Consider the following 16,528-nt stretch of genomic DNA (forward strand, 5'->3'; position numbering starts at 1 on the left):
TAGTTTGTATATACGTTAAGATTTCTTGACCTTGACTGGAATACTACTTCTGTCATTAGTAGAGACAGTTTGCAAGTTATGTGAATTGTTGATTATTTTAGGTTCTAATCGTGGCCCCCTTGGTCTCTTTCCTTTTAAGAAGATAGATGGTTCAGGCTTTCGCTTTTTTGGTGAAGAAGAAGCTACTGAGTTAAATGATTGCAGCAAAACCTTTTCGTTTGAAGAATGATCAGAATTTGTAGAGCTTGGAATCTCTCTTTTCTCTCTCTTAGACTGCGAACTTGGCTGTATGGAAGTCGATACAGGTCGGCGTTTCTGTTGGGCGTTAAATGATGACGGCTTATTTCTTGTTTGCCCTGATGCAGCTCTGGGAGGTAGAATCTCAATGTGATTAAATGCATCATATGGATCATGACTTTTGACTTTTTGAGAATATCCTGGAAACATTAGAGACCTATTCTGTAAATCCTTTCGGGCCTTCAGTAAAATTGAATTCTTCTTCGCACTGGGCGTTGATCTCGTATATCCATCTGAATAATTTCGTCTTCTCTTCACAGTGGGATCTCTTAAGACATGGGAAACAGATACAATTGAATTTGCGGACTTCTCCTTTTTGAGCTTTTCAGTCATTTTACGTAACCTTTGGGCAGAATCATTCCTCAAAAGCTCTCTCTCTTTATCATACCGGTAAAATAGTGTCTTATTGGGCATTTCTTGAGATTGGCGCATCTTGCCCTTGGATATTGGTGGACGATCAGGAAATTCCCTTTCGATTAGAGCAGGCCATAGTTCATCCGAGAAAGGCATAATTTGAGGACTTTGAAGCTCAATTTGATTTAGCTGTTTAGCACTCATCTTCATAAGTACTGGTCGGAGTAAATGAAATGGGGTGCCACCTACGTCCTGTAACTTATTAACATTCTGCACACATTTATTAGTGGCCACTTCGACCAATCTCAATATTCTTTTCCTTCTCGTTGGCACTTCCTGGCCCATACTATTGATTAAATTCAAATTCTCCTTTCAAGTATCTTATATCGGACTTATATCAATGTTGACTTTTACTTTCCATTCCTAGGGTAATATGATTACACAAACGTTATTTCGATAACTTGCTAAAATCAATCTGAGATGAGGCCCAGGTAGAGACACAAAGCAGCGTGCATATAAAGACATCGCAATAAGTGAGATGAATTCAACAGAGCGAGATAGAAAGAATGATAGTTTTAGATATAGTAATAAACATTCAGGTCCAAATGACTTTTATCCAAGCTAACAGAATTTTACAAAATTTTGTAAAGCATATTTTGTAGATTTTTGATGATCTGTGCAAGGACAGGATTTGATTGAAAAGAGAAAGTATGATACACTTTGCTAGAATCCTATATAGGAACGATATAAAATTTACTCTTTCGAAGTACTCCAACACATGAGTAGCAGGGAATGGAATTGTTTTGACTATAATTTGGTATTTTTTTAGGCCGACTGCAGCAGCTATCCCAAAAGACAAGTTATTAAATTTTGGACTAGCAGTAAAATCCAGACTTTCGTAGAACCGTTCCATAGAAGGTTACGAACTCTTTTATAGCATCCCACACTATAGATATAAGGTAGACCACATGGGTGCACTATCTACCATTCTAAAGAAGCCAAGCAGAGGTGTAATGAAGTGAAAGGTTTAAAGCTTTTGGGCTAGGACTTATTTTCCGCGGAACAATATTGGAAGCAGGGTTCTTAGGTGCTGAATCTGGATACTCGCAGCGGCCTGCGGAAAGTTTTTGTTCCGCCGTCCCGATCTGATTCTGCCGGAAGAGTTAAAATTTTAATTGCATCAACGCGTTTCTGGGCATCAATATCGGTAAATTGATAATCGTTTTGCCAAATACAGTGAAGTACAACTTTAATTATAAAGCTACTTTAGATTGTTGTAAAGTACTATATAGGAAGATTATTTGCATTGGTTAAGGTTTTCCATGTTCTTTAAATATGTTGAGTAAATTAAAAGGTAAGGATAAATCTCTAAAGTCATCATCATCATCGTCGGTGGCAACGGCCGAAAGTTTGGGAGAAGTAGTTTACTTACCTTTCAAGGAGCCCACTTCTAAGTCCAAGATACCGGAAGAGCCTGAATTAACCGAAGAGCAACATGATAAGTATATAAAAGTTTACAAGCATTTTGCAACTGAAGGCATCAAAATTGCCATTAGTGAAGATAATCATAAGAAGAAAGACGAGTCGAAATATGAAGAATTGAGCGAAGCCGAAAAGTCATGGCTAACAAGGGAATGTTTTTTTAGATACTTAAGAGCCACTAAATGGGATTATAAGGAAGCAATAGATAGGATTGGGTTAACATTAGCGTGGAGAAGAGAGTTTGGTATCGCTGGAAACTTTGAGAAAGATAACAAGGTAAATGGCGAGCTTTGCTCCCCTGAAAATGAAACAGGAAAGGAAGTTATTCTTGGATATGACAATGATTCACGGCCATGTCTTTACTTGAAACCTGGTCGTCAAAATACAAAGACATCCTTAAGGCAAGTGCAACATTTAGTATATATGTTGGAAAGAGTGATTGATTATATGCCTTCAGGGCAGGATTCGTTGGCATTACTTATCGACTTTAAAGCTTCGCCTGTTGGAACAGAAGGGGGAAAGATTCCACCCGTCAGTACTGGAAGACAAGTTTTACATATCTTACAAACACATTATCCAGAAAGGTTAGGAAAAGCTTTGCTTACCAATATTCCGTGGCTAGGCTGGACATTTTTAAAAATTATTCACCCCTTTATTGACCCCTTAACAAGGGAAAAGCTTGTATTTGATGAGCCATTTTCAAATTATGTCCCTATTGAACAATTAGATAAAGACTTTGAAGGGAATGTCAACTTTGAATATGATCATTCTAAATACTGGAATGTAATGATTAAGATTGCAGAAGAAAAGAAGACGAATTACGTCAATAGATTTGAAAAGTTGGGTTCTAAAATAGGATTGAGTGAGTACGATTTGAGGGGCCACCATGAAAAGTTGAAATATCCTACTCCCGAAGTCTAAGTAAAAATTAGGCCTAGAAATCTATTTATTTTATAAATTCTATAATACACATCATGCGAACGGTTTAGCACATTTTCTCTTCTCAATCTGTCCTGTTCTATTGTCAAGCATATGCTGCCAATCAATTGGAAACATCACATCCCCAGAAGACCCCTCGCTTCTTGAAAATACAACTCCCAAATCATTTCTAGCTGTACTCAAATAATAGTTAGACCCATCACCTAAGGAAATTATGATAGCTCTTACAATATCGCCAGGCTTGAACAGCTCAATCATCTTTACCTTATCTCTGTCGGTGGACCGAATATCCTGCGTTCTGATTATTCCTTTGAATGTCTCTCCCAAATCGACAGCAACAGCATTTAATGATGTCGATTGACTTGATGCAACACCCTGATGGCTCGATAAACTTTGTGCACCACCTCCAGATGGCACTGAGAGGTGGGCCGATTCGCCATTTGACCCTAGCCCATGATCTGTCAATATATTTCCATGTCCCTCAACAGATAGTATTTCACAATTTGCTTGTTTTTGATTGATTCTTGTTATTCGAACCAAAACGATATCATTTTCTTTCGGCAAATTGATAGAAACACTAGCATCATACTTTCCATCACTTATTTCATCCGAGTGTTGAGTATACACATTTGATTTCGGTAATACCATTACCAAAATTTGCTCAACAGGCCCAATAGACTTCTCTTCTTCCAAAGGGCCAATATTCTTGTATTTAATATCCCCTAATCTTGTAGAAACTATTATTGGAACCTTTCTTGATGGGCTGTCATCGCTTTCCACTTCATATATTGTTGTACCTTCTCCTGCCAAAAATTTTTCAATTTTTCCACTTTTTTTATTTGAATTATAAGAAGGTACGATATACTGTCCAGGTATAACTTTCTTATGAGGTCTATCTATCATATCTTCCTTGTTATAGTATTAAATTAGAAGAAGGAAACCTATAAAAAGATTTATTTTTCACAGACTGTATCTAACCAAAAGTTCAAATATTTTATTCAAGAATCTAATGGTCTTCATTTTAAGTTACACTTAGATAATCAGAAAATGTCTAATTACCCAGCCTACATAAATGATAAACCACCTGTTATAACCCTCAAGGAATATGATATTGCTCCTTGGGCAAAAACTACTTGTGTGGACCGAAGGGATGATGACTATGTTGTCGTATTAATGGAGAACCCAGACCAGATCATTGCAAAAATTGATCCCAAAGACTACGATGTACTTTATAAAGTGTTTAACAGTGCTCATCAGACCTATGCAGACCAGTTAGTTAAGGAAAAACTAGAGAAAGAGTCTAAAGGCGTGGATTCGGAAGGGAAGGGCGCCTTAGCTGATAAATGAATTGTTTGTCAAATATTTGTACTAATGCGTTTTTTATTAAATTTGATACAGAAAAAGCTTAATTATTAAAGTATATCATTCATTGTATGTTTTGTAATAGAGGCAAGTGAGATAGCATGTGCCATTGATGCGAGCAAATTAAAAGAAGTGGGTGAAACACCTCGAATCTTGGTGTACTTCCATTTCACTTTTTACACTATTCAATTCTTCTTTGATTTGTTGAGCCAACAAAGGGGTCAATTGGTTACAAGTGGCTGCATCAGGGTGCCTATCATATTCCTCATCATCGTAGGTATCGTAAAGGATAATTCTTGAGGAGAATTTTACTCCCTTGGGTTGTCTCTTCGAGACTTTTGTCATATTCAGCATCGAATGCACTTGTGGCGATCTCTTGACTCTTCTTGATATCATTGAACTGAATGACCTTGGACTTGAAACAGATGAGTTAGAAGAAATCGATGGAATTCTGTTGTGCTTGAAAGGAACCGAAGGTGGTGTGATCACGGATGATACGTTTGATATATTTCGGTTTAAAGAACCTCTCCTTTCTTTCTTGGACAGGGGATTATTGTACTGGTTCTCTTTATCATTAAGACTTCCATTCGTAGCCAGTATTTCTTCATCTGAACAGATATTATCTTCGTCATCCGAAGAACCGAATCCAGCACCAACTTCGCTACCGGCAAGATCAGAATCTTCATCTCCGAATGAAATATTGAAAGATTGATGACTATCACTACTTCTCAAATTATGCTGAGACAATTTATTGCCAAAAGAAGGACCTTTTAGGCCTCTGAAAGACATCGAGATAGGTCGATTGTTGTAAGCATTTCTTCCATCTTCATTCAAAACAGGTGAATTTGATGCAACAGACAATTTGTAAGCCGATTCCAAAATCGGAGATGCATCAATGACAGAAGCCGAAGGATGGTTAGATTCTTTTCTGATATCGCCTTCATGGGTGGACATCCTTCTTGTCTTTTCCGTAAAATTAGATGAGGATGATAAAACCGAAGGAGGCGTATCTTCAGTCGGTGGTGAAGTCGTAACCAGAGCTTGTAACGGTGTTAGTTCATCTTCGATATAGTTTCCAGAAGACAAACCAGATTGAGCAAGTTGTTGGGGCGAAGTGTGCATAACTTGAATCGGTGTACTTTCATTCAATTCAGATGAAGGAATTTCATTGAACAAAATTAAATTATCTTCAAAATCATTTGGCGAACCATTTTTAATAGGAGTACTGCTATCACCTTGAATTGTCAAGCTACTGATATCTTGAGCGAGGTTGTCTTCTATGCTTTTCATGGATAAGTTCTCAGCTGGCTTCAATTCTTTCACACTTGAAATAGTAGATTCATCACTTACAGGAATGGGAGACTTATTGGATGAAGAGCCATTTCCCTTCCAATCATGTTGAATTGAAGAATCATCACTTATAATGATTGGCGAAAGTGAACTGCCAATCTGTTTGGTGGCATCTTTAGATGCTGAAAGTGACAAATGATCAGCAATGAAAGGAGCTGACTGATCATAAAGTGCGATTAGTGGTTCATCAGACGATATTTCGGGAACCTGACTAGCAATTTGAGAATGTCCATCGGGTGTTTGAACGGGAGACGTTGAGAAATTTAGATTATCAAAATCAATGTAGTTTGTATATTCTTCCAAATCCGCAAAAATATCCATGGTGTCATCGATTGACGTTATTGGTTGTTCATAATCATTCACATTAAGGCTCTTCTTTGAATTAGAATTTTTGAGAATGCTGGTAGATCTTGTTAAACCTGTTGATGGGCTTTGCTTATGAGCGTCTCCCTCGTATTGAACATATTCACTATTTCCTTCGAAGTTTACAAATGAATTACGTTTATGGGATTTCACAGATCTTACTGATCGTGACCTTTCCAATGACACAATGCTCTCGACTTCTTGAGCGCTCAACGATTTTGGGAATAAAGCTTCTCCTAACAATTGTTCATTAACCTTAGTCGGGCACGAATCACGGTCATTGCCATCGAGAACAGAAAAGATATCGTTCTTCTTTTCACTAAAAACGGTTTCTTCGTTCAATTCTTCACTCTGTTTAGGGGTACGATGTGTATCTGATTCATATTTTGCATCAAATGGGGACCCAAAAGATATCAAGTCATTCTCAATTTCAAGTTTTGGCAGCAAGGGTAACGAAGATATAATCACTCCATTGTTTGGTCTCAAGCTTGGATAATTATCCTTAGATGCTAACTCTGGGTAGGAAGGCGCATACCTTACCTTTTCTTCTGGAGAGTCATCAGATTCGTAAACACTCACTTTTGGAGTGACATTATCCATATCGACTTCTCTTATATAATTGATATTTGTATCAGATTTGAATCGTTGCTTTTCATGGAAATCTTGAGCAGTCGGAGAGGCACCATCTCTTATATAGGATTCCTTAGGTGTGTGAAGTGGCTCCGAAATAGCATTAATTTTATCCATGGCATCGACTGGTGCTTGTTTCTTTGTGTCTTTCTGAACCATTTCAAAGCTGTCTTCGTGGTTCTTCCCTTTCCTAAAAATGCCCATTAAAGACTTTGAGGAACGCATTTTATTGTCCGTAGCCACTTCATTTTTTTCATTTACTGGTTTATTTGCACCACTTTGGGAAAGTACGTTTCGTTTATGATTCATAGCACTAGTTCTTTCAGTATTTCCGTTCCTTGCATTTTTATTACTTGTTGCGGAAGAATTTTTTGGTTCCGAGACCCCAGAAAGATTCGACGTTGAAAAAGACTTTGATTTAAGCTTTGAAGGCTGCAGCGGTTCATTAATTGATTCACTTAAAGAGTGGTTTTTTGACTTGACTTTAAATAGAGCTCGGACGCTAAATCTCTTCTTATTAGGAGCCGAACTTGCAATCTTCGATAAATTTCCTTCCGTGTTGCTTCTTCTGTGACTACCAGGTAATGCAGGTTGTTCTTTATTCTTATCGAAAGAAAAATGAAGAGAAGACCTAGAACGAGAATGAGGTGACCTGAATACGGTTCCTTCAGTATTCGGAGCATTTTTAGGTGCACTAGATATAACGCTTTTGCGAGACATTTTTGGATTGGGTTTTCCTTCATCTTGGACAGAATTGCTTTTATTGTATTCTGCTATTTCAAGCATCGAATATGAGTTAGTCTTCGATGGAGAGCTAAGCGGATCGATGTTCTTTAGTTCGTTAGAATCTTGCTTAGTTGGAGAGCTTATATCATTTTGCGACACATTGTGATGATCGAAAGAATCAACGTTGAGCGCTGCCAAATCTGTCGAAGTCTTTGCTTCTTTCTTCAACTCAAATTCCTTCCTAGACAAATTTGAACCTTCTTTCTCAACGGACGATCTTACTCCTTCTTCTGACGGTTGAAGATCACTGGTCGCTGGGGCAGCTAGCAACGAAGTAGCAACCCCTACTTCAGACTCGCCAATTGTAGAAATGGACTTTTTATTCCCACTTCCATTAGACTTGTAGGACCTAGCTGTTTCAAAAGTCTGTATAGACTGGTTGGAATTTCTATTTGTATCGACGGATCCCGATGCGTAGTAAGGGTGCGGTGGTTGATGGAACATGTCCTTCAAAGAAGTTTCGTCGATGCACTTACCAGAGTCCTCCTCCTCCTGAATTGCTTCTTTCGATAATTGAAATGGAAGCATCTCTTTGCTCCTTTCATTCAAGATATGTTCTAATGCTGTAATCGAAGGTGAATTTTTCATGGAGCCCGTCTTTTCAACAGCTGGTAAGCTCTTACTGATTGACGTCGATGAGGTCGATGGCTTGATTCCTATAGAATTCTTAAGGCTGTGTGCATGTCCATTACTCCCCGCTCTAATGTTAAATGGGTTATTTGACGAATAGAAGTCACTGCTCAAGAGTACCTCCTCTATGGCACTTTCTCTGGTGAAATGGCTTGTCATCTTCGAAGTAAGTTCCAGACTATACAACTATTCAGTAGACCCTCGATTTTTGATTCAAATGCTACTAATATTTCTAGATTATGTCTGGGATCTTTATCTTCGAGATTTCAATACTTTTTGAGGTAAATTTGAATATTAAGTGTGTTGTCTTTACTTTTCTTGATATTATAAATTTTAAGATGCTTACCCAGTAACCCGTCGTGGTGAGCTTTCTAAAGTAAGGAGTGAAAATTTCCGAGACATAAAAGACTACACGTTTACTAAAAGGGGAAAAATCGCGTATTAAATTAAATCAGGTTTGACAGACGAGTACTGTATAAGTGCGGACAAAGTACCACAGTAAAACAATACTCAAAGCTTCTTAGCACGCGCATCGCAAAGTCATTAAAATATCAAAATGTAAAGAGCGCAAATTTAAACCAGCATGATAGAAAGAAGCACTTCATGGAAAATTTATATACTGGGTATTTGTGCTGTAGATAAATAGATACTGGAGCGCAAATTGGTTCATGACTAGCAGTAACCATGAGGTCAAAGGAATTATTGCAATGTCGCTAATTGTAGGAATCATTTCTGCTACATCGCAAAGATAATTAGCAGCTATATATACAAACTAGTTCTTTTTATTTCACCTGATAATGCAATCAACCCAATGCCAATGTAACAGATTCTTGAGAAGCATGTAGATTTGGTTATCTTTAAAAAATAGCTTCTCAAGTAACATAGCAAGAAGGAGGACTAGTTGTTATTAGCAACTTTGGGCTTTGCATGATGTTCTGGACCAAATAAGCAACATGTTTACATGTATAGTATTATCAAGGCTACCTTCGGACTTCAGCTTTTTGCTGAGAGAACGAGGCGGTTTGGAAACCCCTACATTGCAAAGCCGCCGGGTCATTGGACCTGTGCAGAAACAAGCTTCAGTCTTTTAGCCTTTTAGTATTTTACTCTTCGACGTTTACCCCCAAAAATAGTGAACTTTTGCGATTAGCGATCAGTCAATTGCTATAGATATTTGTGTTTTCTTAGCTTAAGGCAAATGAAGCTGAACCATGACGCTGGTCATTTTTGGCCGAATGAAAAGTTGAATAAATCTCTCATTTACGTCTATCATCTCCACTACGATTGTTCTCTATTAGAAGCTGCTTTTTGTTTTCTTAGCATTTGTCAAAATTGGTAAGAAAACAGTTTCTATCTCACAAAGGGGAAGCGATAACATAAAGAAATGATCATGAGCCATGACTCTGTCAATTGTTTGGCTAGTTCTTTTTACAGGTTGGATGGTTTCTTTTTAGTGTCTCTTTTGTTAGCTGTAGTCACGCATCAGCTGCGTTTTTGATGCATGTCGTGCTTACAATAAAAGTTTCTTTTTCTTGTCACATTCGGCTCGATTAGACTAAGAAAATACCCATCGCACGGTTATCGAATCAGTATAGGGGGGTGGAAATCATTGATACCTTATTCAAGAAATAATATTCCCACAATTGATTGAGATCGTATATCATTTATTCTAATATTACACGGAAAAGAAACGGTCTATCTAGTATCTATTAAGGTGAACTGAAATAAATGTAAAATGCAAGTTATTTTTTAATCTTTATCTTTTTTTTTTTGGCTTTTTGATATCTTTAACAGGACACATGATATTAAAATTGTCACTTAAGTAGTTAAGTTCAATGGACCGACACTCTCTATTTATCTGAGACCTTTTCAATCAAATTCAAGGTGTGCGTCGCTCAGAGGTATCTCAGTGTAGTAACTCTGTAATGCTCTTTTCAAAGCAGGAACCAACTTTTCCCATCTTAATATCCTAACTTCTTTATCAAAGCCTCTCGGTTTTCTTATTTCATATCCCATGATTCTCTTTGCGAGCTCATTTCGAAAGTCTTGATTCGTCGGACCACCAGGACCATTCACACTTGACGTCGATTCACTCATTCTGGAAGAGATTGGCTTTTTGGACCAAAATGGAACCAAATTAGAGCGAACTCTTCCTCTCTCTCTACGCCTTTCCGCAACATCCTTTGATTGCATACCAATTAAAAGTTCTACTATTTCAATCACTTCGACAGATGTTATGTAATATTGGTATGCTTCTCCATCATTTTCACTCTTAACATAAGTCGTGATAGGATCTTTTTTATTTTCATCATCGCTACTCTCGTTTTCATCATTTATTTTAACAGTGCACTCTAAGCAAGACACCTCTACCACATCTATATTTGGAGGTGGAGGTAAAGTCACTGGGTTTTCGTTCGCTGCACCAACAATAGTGAAGTGCGTAGTCAATTTTGGACCATTTTGGATTCTCTCAATCCTTATTATTCTCCTTCTATCTTCTTTTTCTGAAATGGACCATTTGGGATAACATATATCCTTAACAGATGCCCCAATTATATTCAAATTGACTGGTAAATAGATTGAATCATTTCCTGCTGACACTTTTGGTGGTCGTGTAGAACAACCTCCCGCAGATACTCCTCTGATGACCTTGTATCTCTTTGATCCATCTGACCTTACTGGATTCTCCTCGTATTTGTCTAGTACTCTTGTTGTGTCATCATTCTTTTTGGTATCATCGGGCAACACCAGGTAATAGTTAAACTCTGAACCCGAACTTGGACCACTAAAGCTACCACGGTAACTCAATGCACTTGGAAGAGACAGCATGGGTGAAAAATGGTGCTGCTGTTGGGCGATATCAAATGATTTACCTGGAGGGACCGCCGGCTCTGATATGAACTTGGGTGAACCAGAATAGCTATTGCTGGTGTTCTGCACCCTATGACCGTTTGCTTGATTTTGATCGACGACCTGACTTTGTTTCTGGTCAGTCCCAATGGTACCCGAATATATATTGATCTGCAGAGAGAGATTCTCAGAATTAGCATTCGGGTATGAAGTCTGGTTTGAATACAAGTAGACGTTCGGATTGGAAGTTGTATCGCTGGGATACGTCACATCATTTAAATTCGAGCCGGCATTATTGAATAAAGCTGAATGCGACAACGCAGACGAATCGGTACTGCCAAAGTTATGAGAGTTATTGAGACTGTCGTATTCGAGGGCATTATACATTTTTGGGTTGAATAAAAATGCATTGCTGTTCGGACCATTACCCGTACGCACCGCACCAGAACTGTTCAATGAGTATGCCATTTGGGGCAGCAGCAGAACCAGCAGCAGCAGCGCCATGGATGGTTGAAGTTGAGGACGAAATTGTTGGTGTTGATGCTGATGCTGATTTTGAAAGTGATACAGTTGATTTTGTGGAAGACCCGAAATAGGTAACGAAGTTTGCTGAGGAAGGGTTGGAGATTGAAGCTGTTGATATGACGCCGTCGATAAAGGATACAGTGCCAGAGATATAATATCATTTTGTGCCGAATATGGTTGAGAAGAAGTCATGCCCATAAACTCTTCTAAGGTCGTATCATCTTGGCCATTAATTGGATCAAACGATGAATGACCACCAGTAAATTCATTTAATTGGTTCGTATCCGACGGGTCTAGCATATCAGGTAGGTAATTAATTTGCGTAGAAACTAAACTTGAGAAGGACATGTATAATCGATTGTTTTCACACTATCGCCTACTCGATGCAATCGCTCTATATCCTTCAACACTTTATACGGTACTGACTTTGTAGGCCGTTTGTTACTGTCACAACTCGTCAAACTGGAAATATTGAGCGACTTAAAGAACTAGTCCCAAGTGGTCGAAGGCATCGAAATATATTTATATTTATCTCTCGCCAGCCTCTTCCCTGTATCTCACGATGATGCGATTCGAAGAATGGCAGTTCTCTTACAGGAGTAGTGATGTCGTTAAGTTAATAGAAGGAACGGGCTCATGAACACGTACAGCTTCTGTATGCCCGGCATAATGCATAGCAATCCATAAACAGCGCTAGTAATGCTTGAGACCCAAAGAAGAAAGCAACAATAAGAGAGATGCCGCCCAAACACGCACCTCATCACATATTATTTTACTCGCTCTTTTACGCTATTCTTTTCTTTTTTACAGAAGAGACAACCAACAATCGTTGTAGATAGTACTCGCAAATAGTATTAATGATATATATGTATCAGGTATAATCCGTAAGCTAAGAATCCTATGTCAATTGACATCTTGATAGATTTTATCTAGCCGTTTTTTGTCATCATCCGAGGACCACGTTTTGTGCCCTGTCTACGAAAGGGTCTTTCCTGTATTTGGAACTATGCGTACTGTTGTTAAAGACAGCTCCTATGGTGCGAAGTGCAGACTTGTCCAGTAGTGGAGCACGGTACCAAGCCACATACTTTCTTCAAAGAGAGAGCTGACAGTTACGAATTCAACTTTCGGGAAATATTACCCAGAACCTTGCGTAACAATACGCAGCCGGCTCATATTGAATCACCGAGGTGCACGATTGATTTATGGCAGCGTTGGTCAGGGGGTAGTTATTCTAGCCACCCTTTTGAGAAAGAAACAACGATAAGCATATGAAGATCTTTCAGGAGGGGACCACTTCATATACGCAGAAGTATACTACTGTGGAACTGTTTTTCAGGTCTTTTTCCGTTCCCATATTTGTGTTCCGCTCGTTTCCTGAGAAAGAGCCAAGCAGAAAACAGGATAGATGTTGCAAGGCGCATCATCCCCTGTTGTGTTTACTCATCGCGTTAATTTGAACTTTTCACATGCGAATAAGCGAAAATAAAGTGCAGGTGCCGACAATGTTGCAATGTGCCGGTAACTTGTTCCTAGTGGACGAAAAAAGAAAAAGCCCGGAAAAATTCATCATATGACAAAGATCAGCTCAGATCGGCGGCGGGGTTATGGCAGCTGCGGTGCTGCATTCTTGGCTCATCACGAACAATCGGTATGCCCTCTCATATCACGGCTACGCACAAACGTCTAGCAAAGTTTCAGACAACGCTATTGTAATTTAGTTAATCAATTGAAGAGCTACAGCAACAATGCCGATAAGTTGGTCACTTACATCTTCTTCGAATCAACATCTCAGCCATAAACCAACATCAGGTTGCAGGCTTTGAGTTAATAGGTGATATTTTGCTTCAAGACCACGCAGACTAAGTCTCGGCCATTTATCGGAATGCGAGTCGAGGACAGAACTATGCAGCACTGGCAATCTCCTAAAATATGGCCATTTGGCGCATGTCAAGAGTTGACGAAACGATTATACATGAGTAGAGTTTCCGGACAAAGGACCCATGCACAGTGATTCAGGGTACTCATCAAGATATATTTGGATATTTTCATAGATAACGAGTATTACATATTTCCTCACAGCATCTACTAAAGATTGAGAGATTCTAAAAAATTGAAATAGACTTTTAGTAGAGAGTAATCGTATCTTGTGTTTACGAGACTTTCAGAGTCGACTTTGGCAATTGAGGGCCTGAGAATCTTTATTACCAGAAGGTGAGATGACCTCAAAAGTGTGACTGTACCTCATGAAAGATACATACTGCCAAAGTCAGTTACACGAGTGGCATTGATATGAACCTTGGTTACTGGGAACTGCGCATGATCAAGAGCTACAACAATATTTAGAGAGGTATTGTAGATGATAGCCGGTAGAATATAACAATTCTGACCTCTTAGGATGAACTATTGTGGATGATCCAGACAATTAGGCTTGCTGATTGGCTATTGGAAATACGCACATCTAATTGCAGGACTACTATAAGCGCGTTTATTGTACATTCATATCTCCGGTCACGCTTTACTTCAAGTCACCAGCCCTGAAGAAATATGATGTAAGTCTACACTTCGTTATTCGACGTCATACTATTAAATATAAACAAGCACAATAAACATAGTCAATGGAGATTAGCTAAAGCAGCATAAGAACAATTATGTTCAGCAATGTTAGCTTTAATAGTTTCTTCGTCCTCTCTTTTGTGGCCACTCCAATCACGCTAACTCAGCTATAGCAACAAGCCGATAACGTTACGTTATAAAATGCTTATGGATATTTCTTGTCAAACTTAGGATAATACTTGCGGAATAAAAAGCCGTCAAGTAAAACTAAACCCGTGATGATAGACCCGTGAATACCCAAAACAAGCTTATTGTCTGTGTCAATTCTATGTCTTTCTAAGTAGGTTAAATAACCTGCGAACACTCCAGTTACACCAACAAGAGCTTGTGCAATGACAACGGGATTCTGAAATTCTTCACTGGTTTTGGCCAAAGCAGCAGATGTCTTCTTTTGGCCCTCTTTAAAGTTAGCAGAAAACACCTTAGAAGCACAAGAAGACTTCTCCTTGATGAATGCAACTAATTTATTGAAGTATGTCTTGCCCTCCTTCTCTAAGTCATCGACTTCCTTCTTAAACTCGTCCCCACGATTTCCCTTCTTTTCCGTAGCCTCTGAAGCCTTTTTGCTCACGTCTTTCTTAGTCTTATTAAAGTCTCCTTTAACGTCTTCAGCTGTTTTCTTGGTAGCGTCAGCAGCGTTGTTAATATTAGACATGTCGATCGATTACTTCGTGATATTTGCAGTACTTGACTCCTACGCGATCTTTAATCCTACTAGAAGTCTTATATATGAATAAAGTGGCAATTTTGTTGTTGCGTGGTAGGGGGTATGATATTATAGCAATATTGCTCTCATACATTGCTAGTCCTGCAGGCATGATTTTTACCTAAAAAATCACCTTGGGGAAATATTAAGACAGCTCTTAACACCAAGTTGGCGCTTATCACCAGCAACGTATACGAGACCAATTGCAAGAAACATAGTACTTACACCCTCAATTACATTTCATGTTAGAATAATGTCCTTCGTTCATAGTTGGCTACGTCGATGATTGCGTTTCCTCCCCACAACCGATCATGGATAGTGTGCCGGGTCCCGAACCGGAGCCAACCGTAGAGGATAGGTGCTATTTTTTGGTCACCCGATCTAATCGGACAGCGTAATTTTTGTCGCGTTAATGTCGTGTCGTGTGAGATGGGTAATTGTGGTATAGTTTCAGATACCATAGTAGTTACACAAAGTTACATAGCACAAAGATGATGTGCGAGAGAGACTAAAAAAAAATTTTTTCAAACTCTCAACTATAATGAACTTTGGTCTCTAGTATTTTGTCGATTGAAAACCACCACCCCGGCTTTCCACGTAACATTCCGACAAGAATAGCTATTAATTAAAGTCAAGAAAGATGTCCGCTCCAGCACCAGCTCAAGCACCAGCTCAAGAAGGTAACAGAAACTTTGGTCGTTTCAACAACAGAAGAGGCGGCAGAAGAGGTGGCAGAAGAGGTGACAACGAAGAAAAAGGTTGGACTCCAGTTACCAAGTTAGGTAGATTGGTGAAGGCCGGTAAGATCACTTCTATTGAGGAGATTTACTTGCACTCTTTACCTGTCAAGGAATTCCAAATCATCGATTTGTTATTACCTGAATTAAAGGATGAGGTTATGAAGATTAGATCCGTCCAGAAGCAAACCAGAGCTGGTCAAAGAACTAGAATGAAGGCTGTTGTTGTCATTGGTGACTCTAACGGACACATTGGTTTAGGTATCAAGACAGCTAAGGAGGTTGCTTCTGCTATCAAGGCCGCTATCGTCATTGCTAAGTTATCTATCATTCCAATTAGAAGAGGTTACTGGGGTTCAAACTTGGGTGCTCCCCACTCTTTACCAGCTAAGGTTACTGGTAAATGTGGTTCTGTTCTCGTTAGATTGATTCCTGCTCCAAGAGGTAAAGGTATTGTTGCATCTCCAGCTGTTAAGAAGTTGATGCAGTTAGCCGGTGTCGAAGATGTCTATACCTCTTCTTCAGGTTCCACCAGAACTACTGAGAACACATTGAAGGCCGCTTTCGCTGCTATTGGTAACACCTATGCTTTCTTAACCCCTAACTTGTGGGAAGAAACTCCTTTGGCACCATCACCTTTAGAGGTTTATGCTGAAGAAGCTTCCGCTGGTAAGAGAAGATATTAGTGTATTTAGTTAAGTATGCTCTTATAAATTCACGCGACCCAATGGTTTCACAAGCTCTGTAGCATAATCTCATATTTTTAGCGACTTAACATGTATTAATAATACAAATTCTAATCTACAAAAAGGAAGCCATCTGCATCCATATTCTCTATAATCTATCATTCTCTTCGTAACTCATTATCTTTCCGCATGGTTGCCTTCTATACTTGACTTTG

General features: G+C 38.9%; 8 protein-coding genes across 8 annotated transcripts; 3 read left to right on the forward strand and 5 right to left on the reverse strand.

Annotated features, from left to right (window-relative positions):
- Positions 1–15: 15 nt before the first annotated feature.
- On the reverse strand, positions 16–996 carry ELA1 (elongin A; the record flags this gene model as incomplete). Its single annotated transcript, XM_062955616.1, has 1 exon — positions 16–996. One exon carries the CDS (start codon positions 994–996, stop codon positions 16–18), a length of 981 nt encoding a protein of 326 aa, XP_062812201.1.
- A 990-nt stretch (positions 997–1,986) lies between these two features.
- On the forward strand, positions 1,987–3,054 carry PDR16 (phosphatidylinositol transporter; the record flags this gene model as incomplete). Its single annotated transcript, XM_062955617.1, has 1 exon — positions 1,987–3,054. One exon carries the CDS (start codon positions 1,987–1,989, stop codon positions 3,052–3,054), a length of 1,068 nt encoding a protein of 355 aa, XP_062812202.1.
- Positions 3,055–3,105: 51 nt separating this feature from the next.
- PRCAT00005538001 (exosome non-catalytic core subunit) lies at positions 3,106–3,975 on the reverse strand (the record flags this gene model as incomplete). Its single annotated transcript, XM_062955618.1, has 1 exon — positions 3,106–3,975. The coding sequence occupies one exon, from the start codon at positions 3,973–3,975 to the stop codon at positions 3,106–3,108; it is 870 nt and encodes a 289-aa protein (XP_062812203.1).
- Positions 3,976–4,119: 144 nt separating this feature from the next.
- PRCAT00005539001 (uncharacterized protein) lies at positions 4,120–4,419 on the forward strand (the record flags this gene model as incomplete). Its single annotated transcript, XM_062955619.1, has 1 exon — positions 4,120–4,419. One exon carries the CDS (start codon positions 4,120–4,122, stop codon positions 4,417–4,419), a length of 300 nt encoding a protein of 99 aa, XP_062812204.1.
- Positions 4,420–4,557: 138 nt separating this feature from the next.
- On the reverse strand, positions 4,558–8,352 carry BNI4 (Bni4p; the record flags this gene model as incomplete). Its single annotated transcript, XM_062955620.1, has 1 exon — positions 4,558–8,352. One exon carries the CDS (start codon positions 8,350–8,352, stop codon positions 4,558–4,560), a length of 3,795 nt encoding a protein of 1,264 aa, XP_062812205.1.
- A 1,710-nt stretch (positions 8,353–10,062) lies between these two features.
- Positions 10,063–11,916, reverse strand: PRCAT00005541001 (uncharacterized protein; the record flags this gene model as incomplete). Its single annotated transcript, XM_062955622.1, has 1 exon — positions 10,063–11,916. One exon carries the CDS (start codon positions 11,914–11,916, stop codon positions 10,063–10,065), a length of 1,854 nt encoding a protein of 617 aa, XP_062812206.1.
- Positions 11,917–14,329: 2,413 nt separating this feature from the next.
- On the reverse strand, positions 14,330–14,839 carry PRCAT00005542001 (uncharacterized protein; the record flags this gene model as incomplete). The annotated part of the gene is made up of 1 exon (XM_062955623.1): positions 14,330–14,839. The coding sequence occupies one exon, from the start codon at positions 14,837–14,839 to the stop codon at positions 14,330–14,332; it is 510 nt and encodes a 169-aa protein (XP_062812207.1).
- A 691-nt stretch (positions 14,840–15,530) lies between these two features.
- RPS21 (40S ribosomal protein uS5) lies at positions 15,531–16,313 on the forward strand (the record flags this gene model as incomplete). Its single annotated transcript, XM_062955624.1, has 1 exon — positions 15,531–16,313. One exon carries the CDS (start codon positions 15,531–15,533, stop codon positions 16,311–16,313), a length of 783 nt encoding a protein of 260 aa, XP_062812208.1.
- Positions 16,314–16,528: the final 215 nt, after the last annotated feature.

The sequence above is a fragment of the Priceomyces carsonii genome (genome assembly GCF_900007245.1).
Source record: "Priceomyces carsonii strain CBS4050 genome assembly, scaffold: Debaryomyces_carsonii_scaffold_6, whole genome shotgun sequence".
In the NCBI taxonomy this organism is placed as follows: Eukaryota; Fungi; Ascomycota; class Pichiomycetes; order Serinales; family Debaryomycetaceae; genus Priceomyces; species Priceomyces carsonii.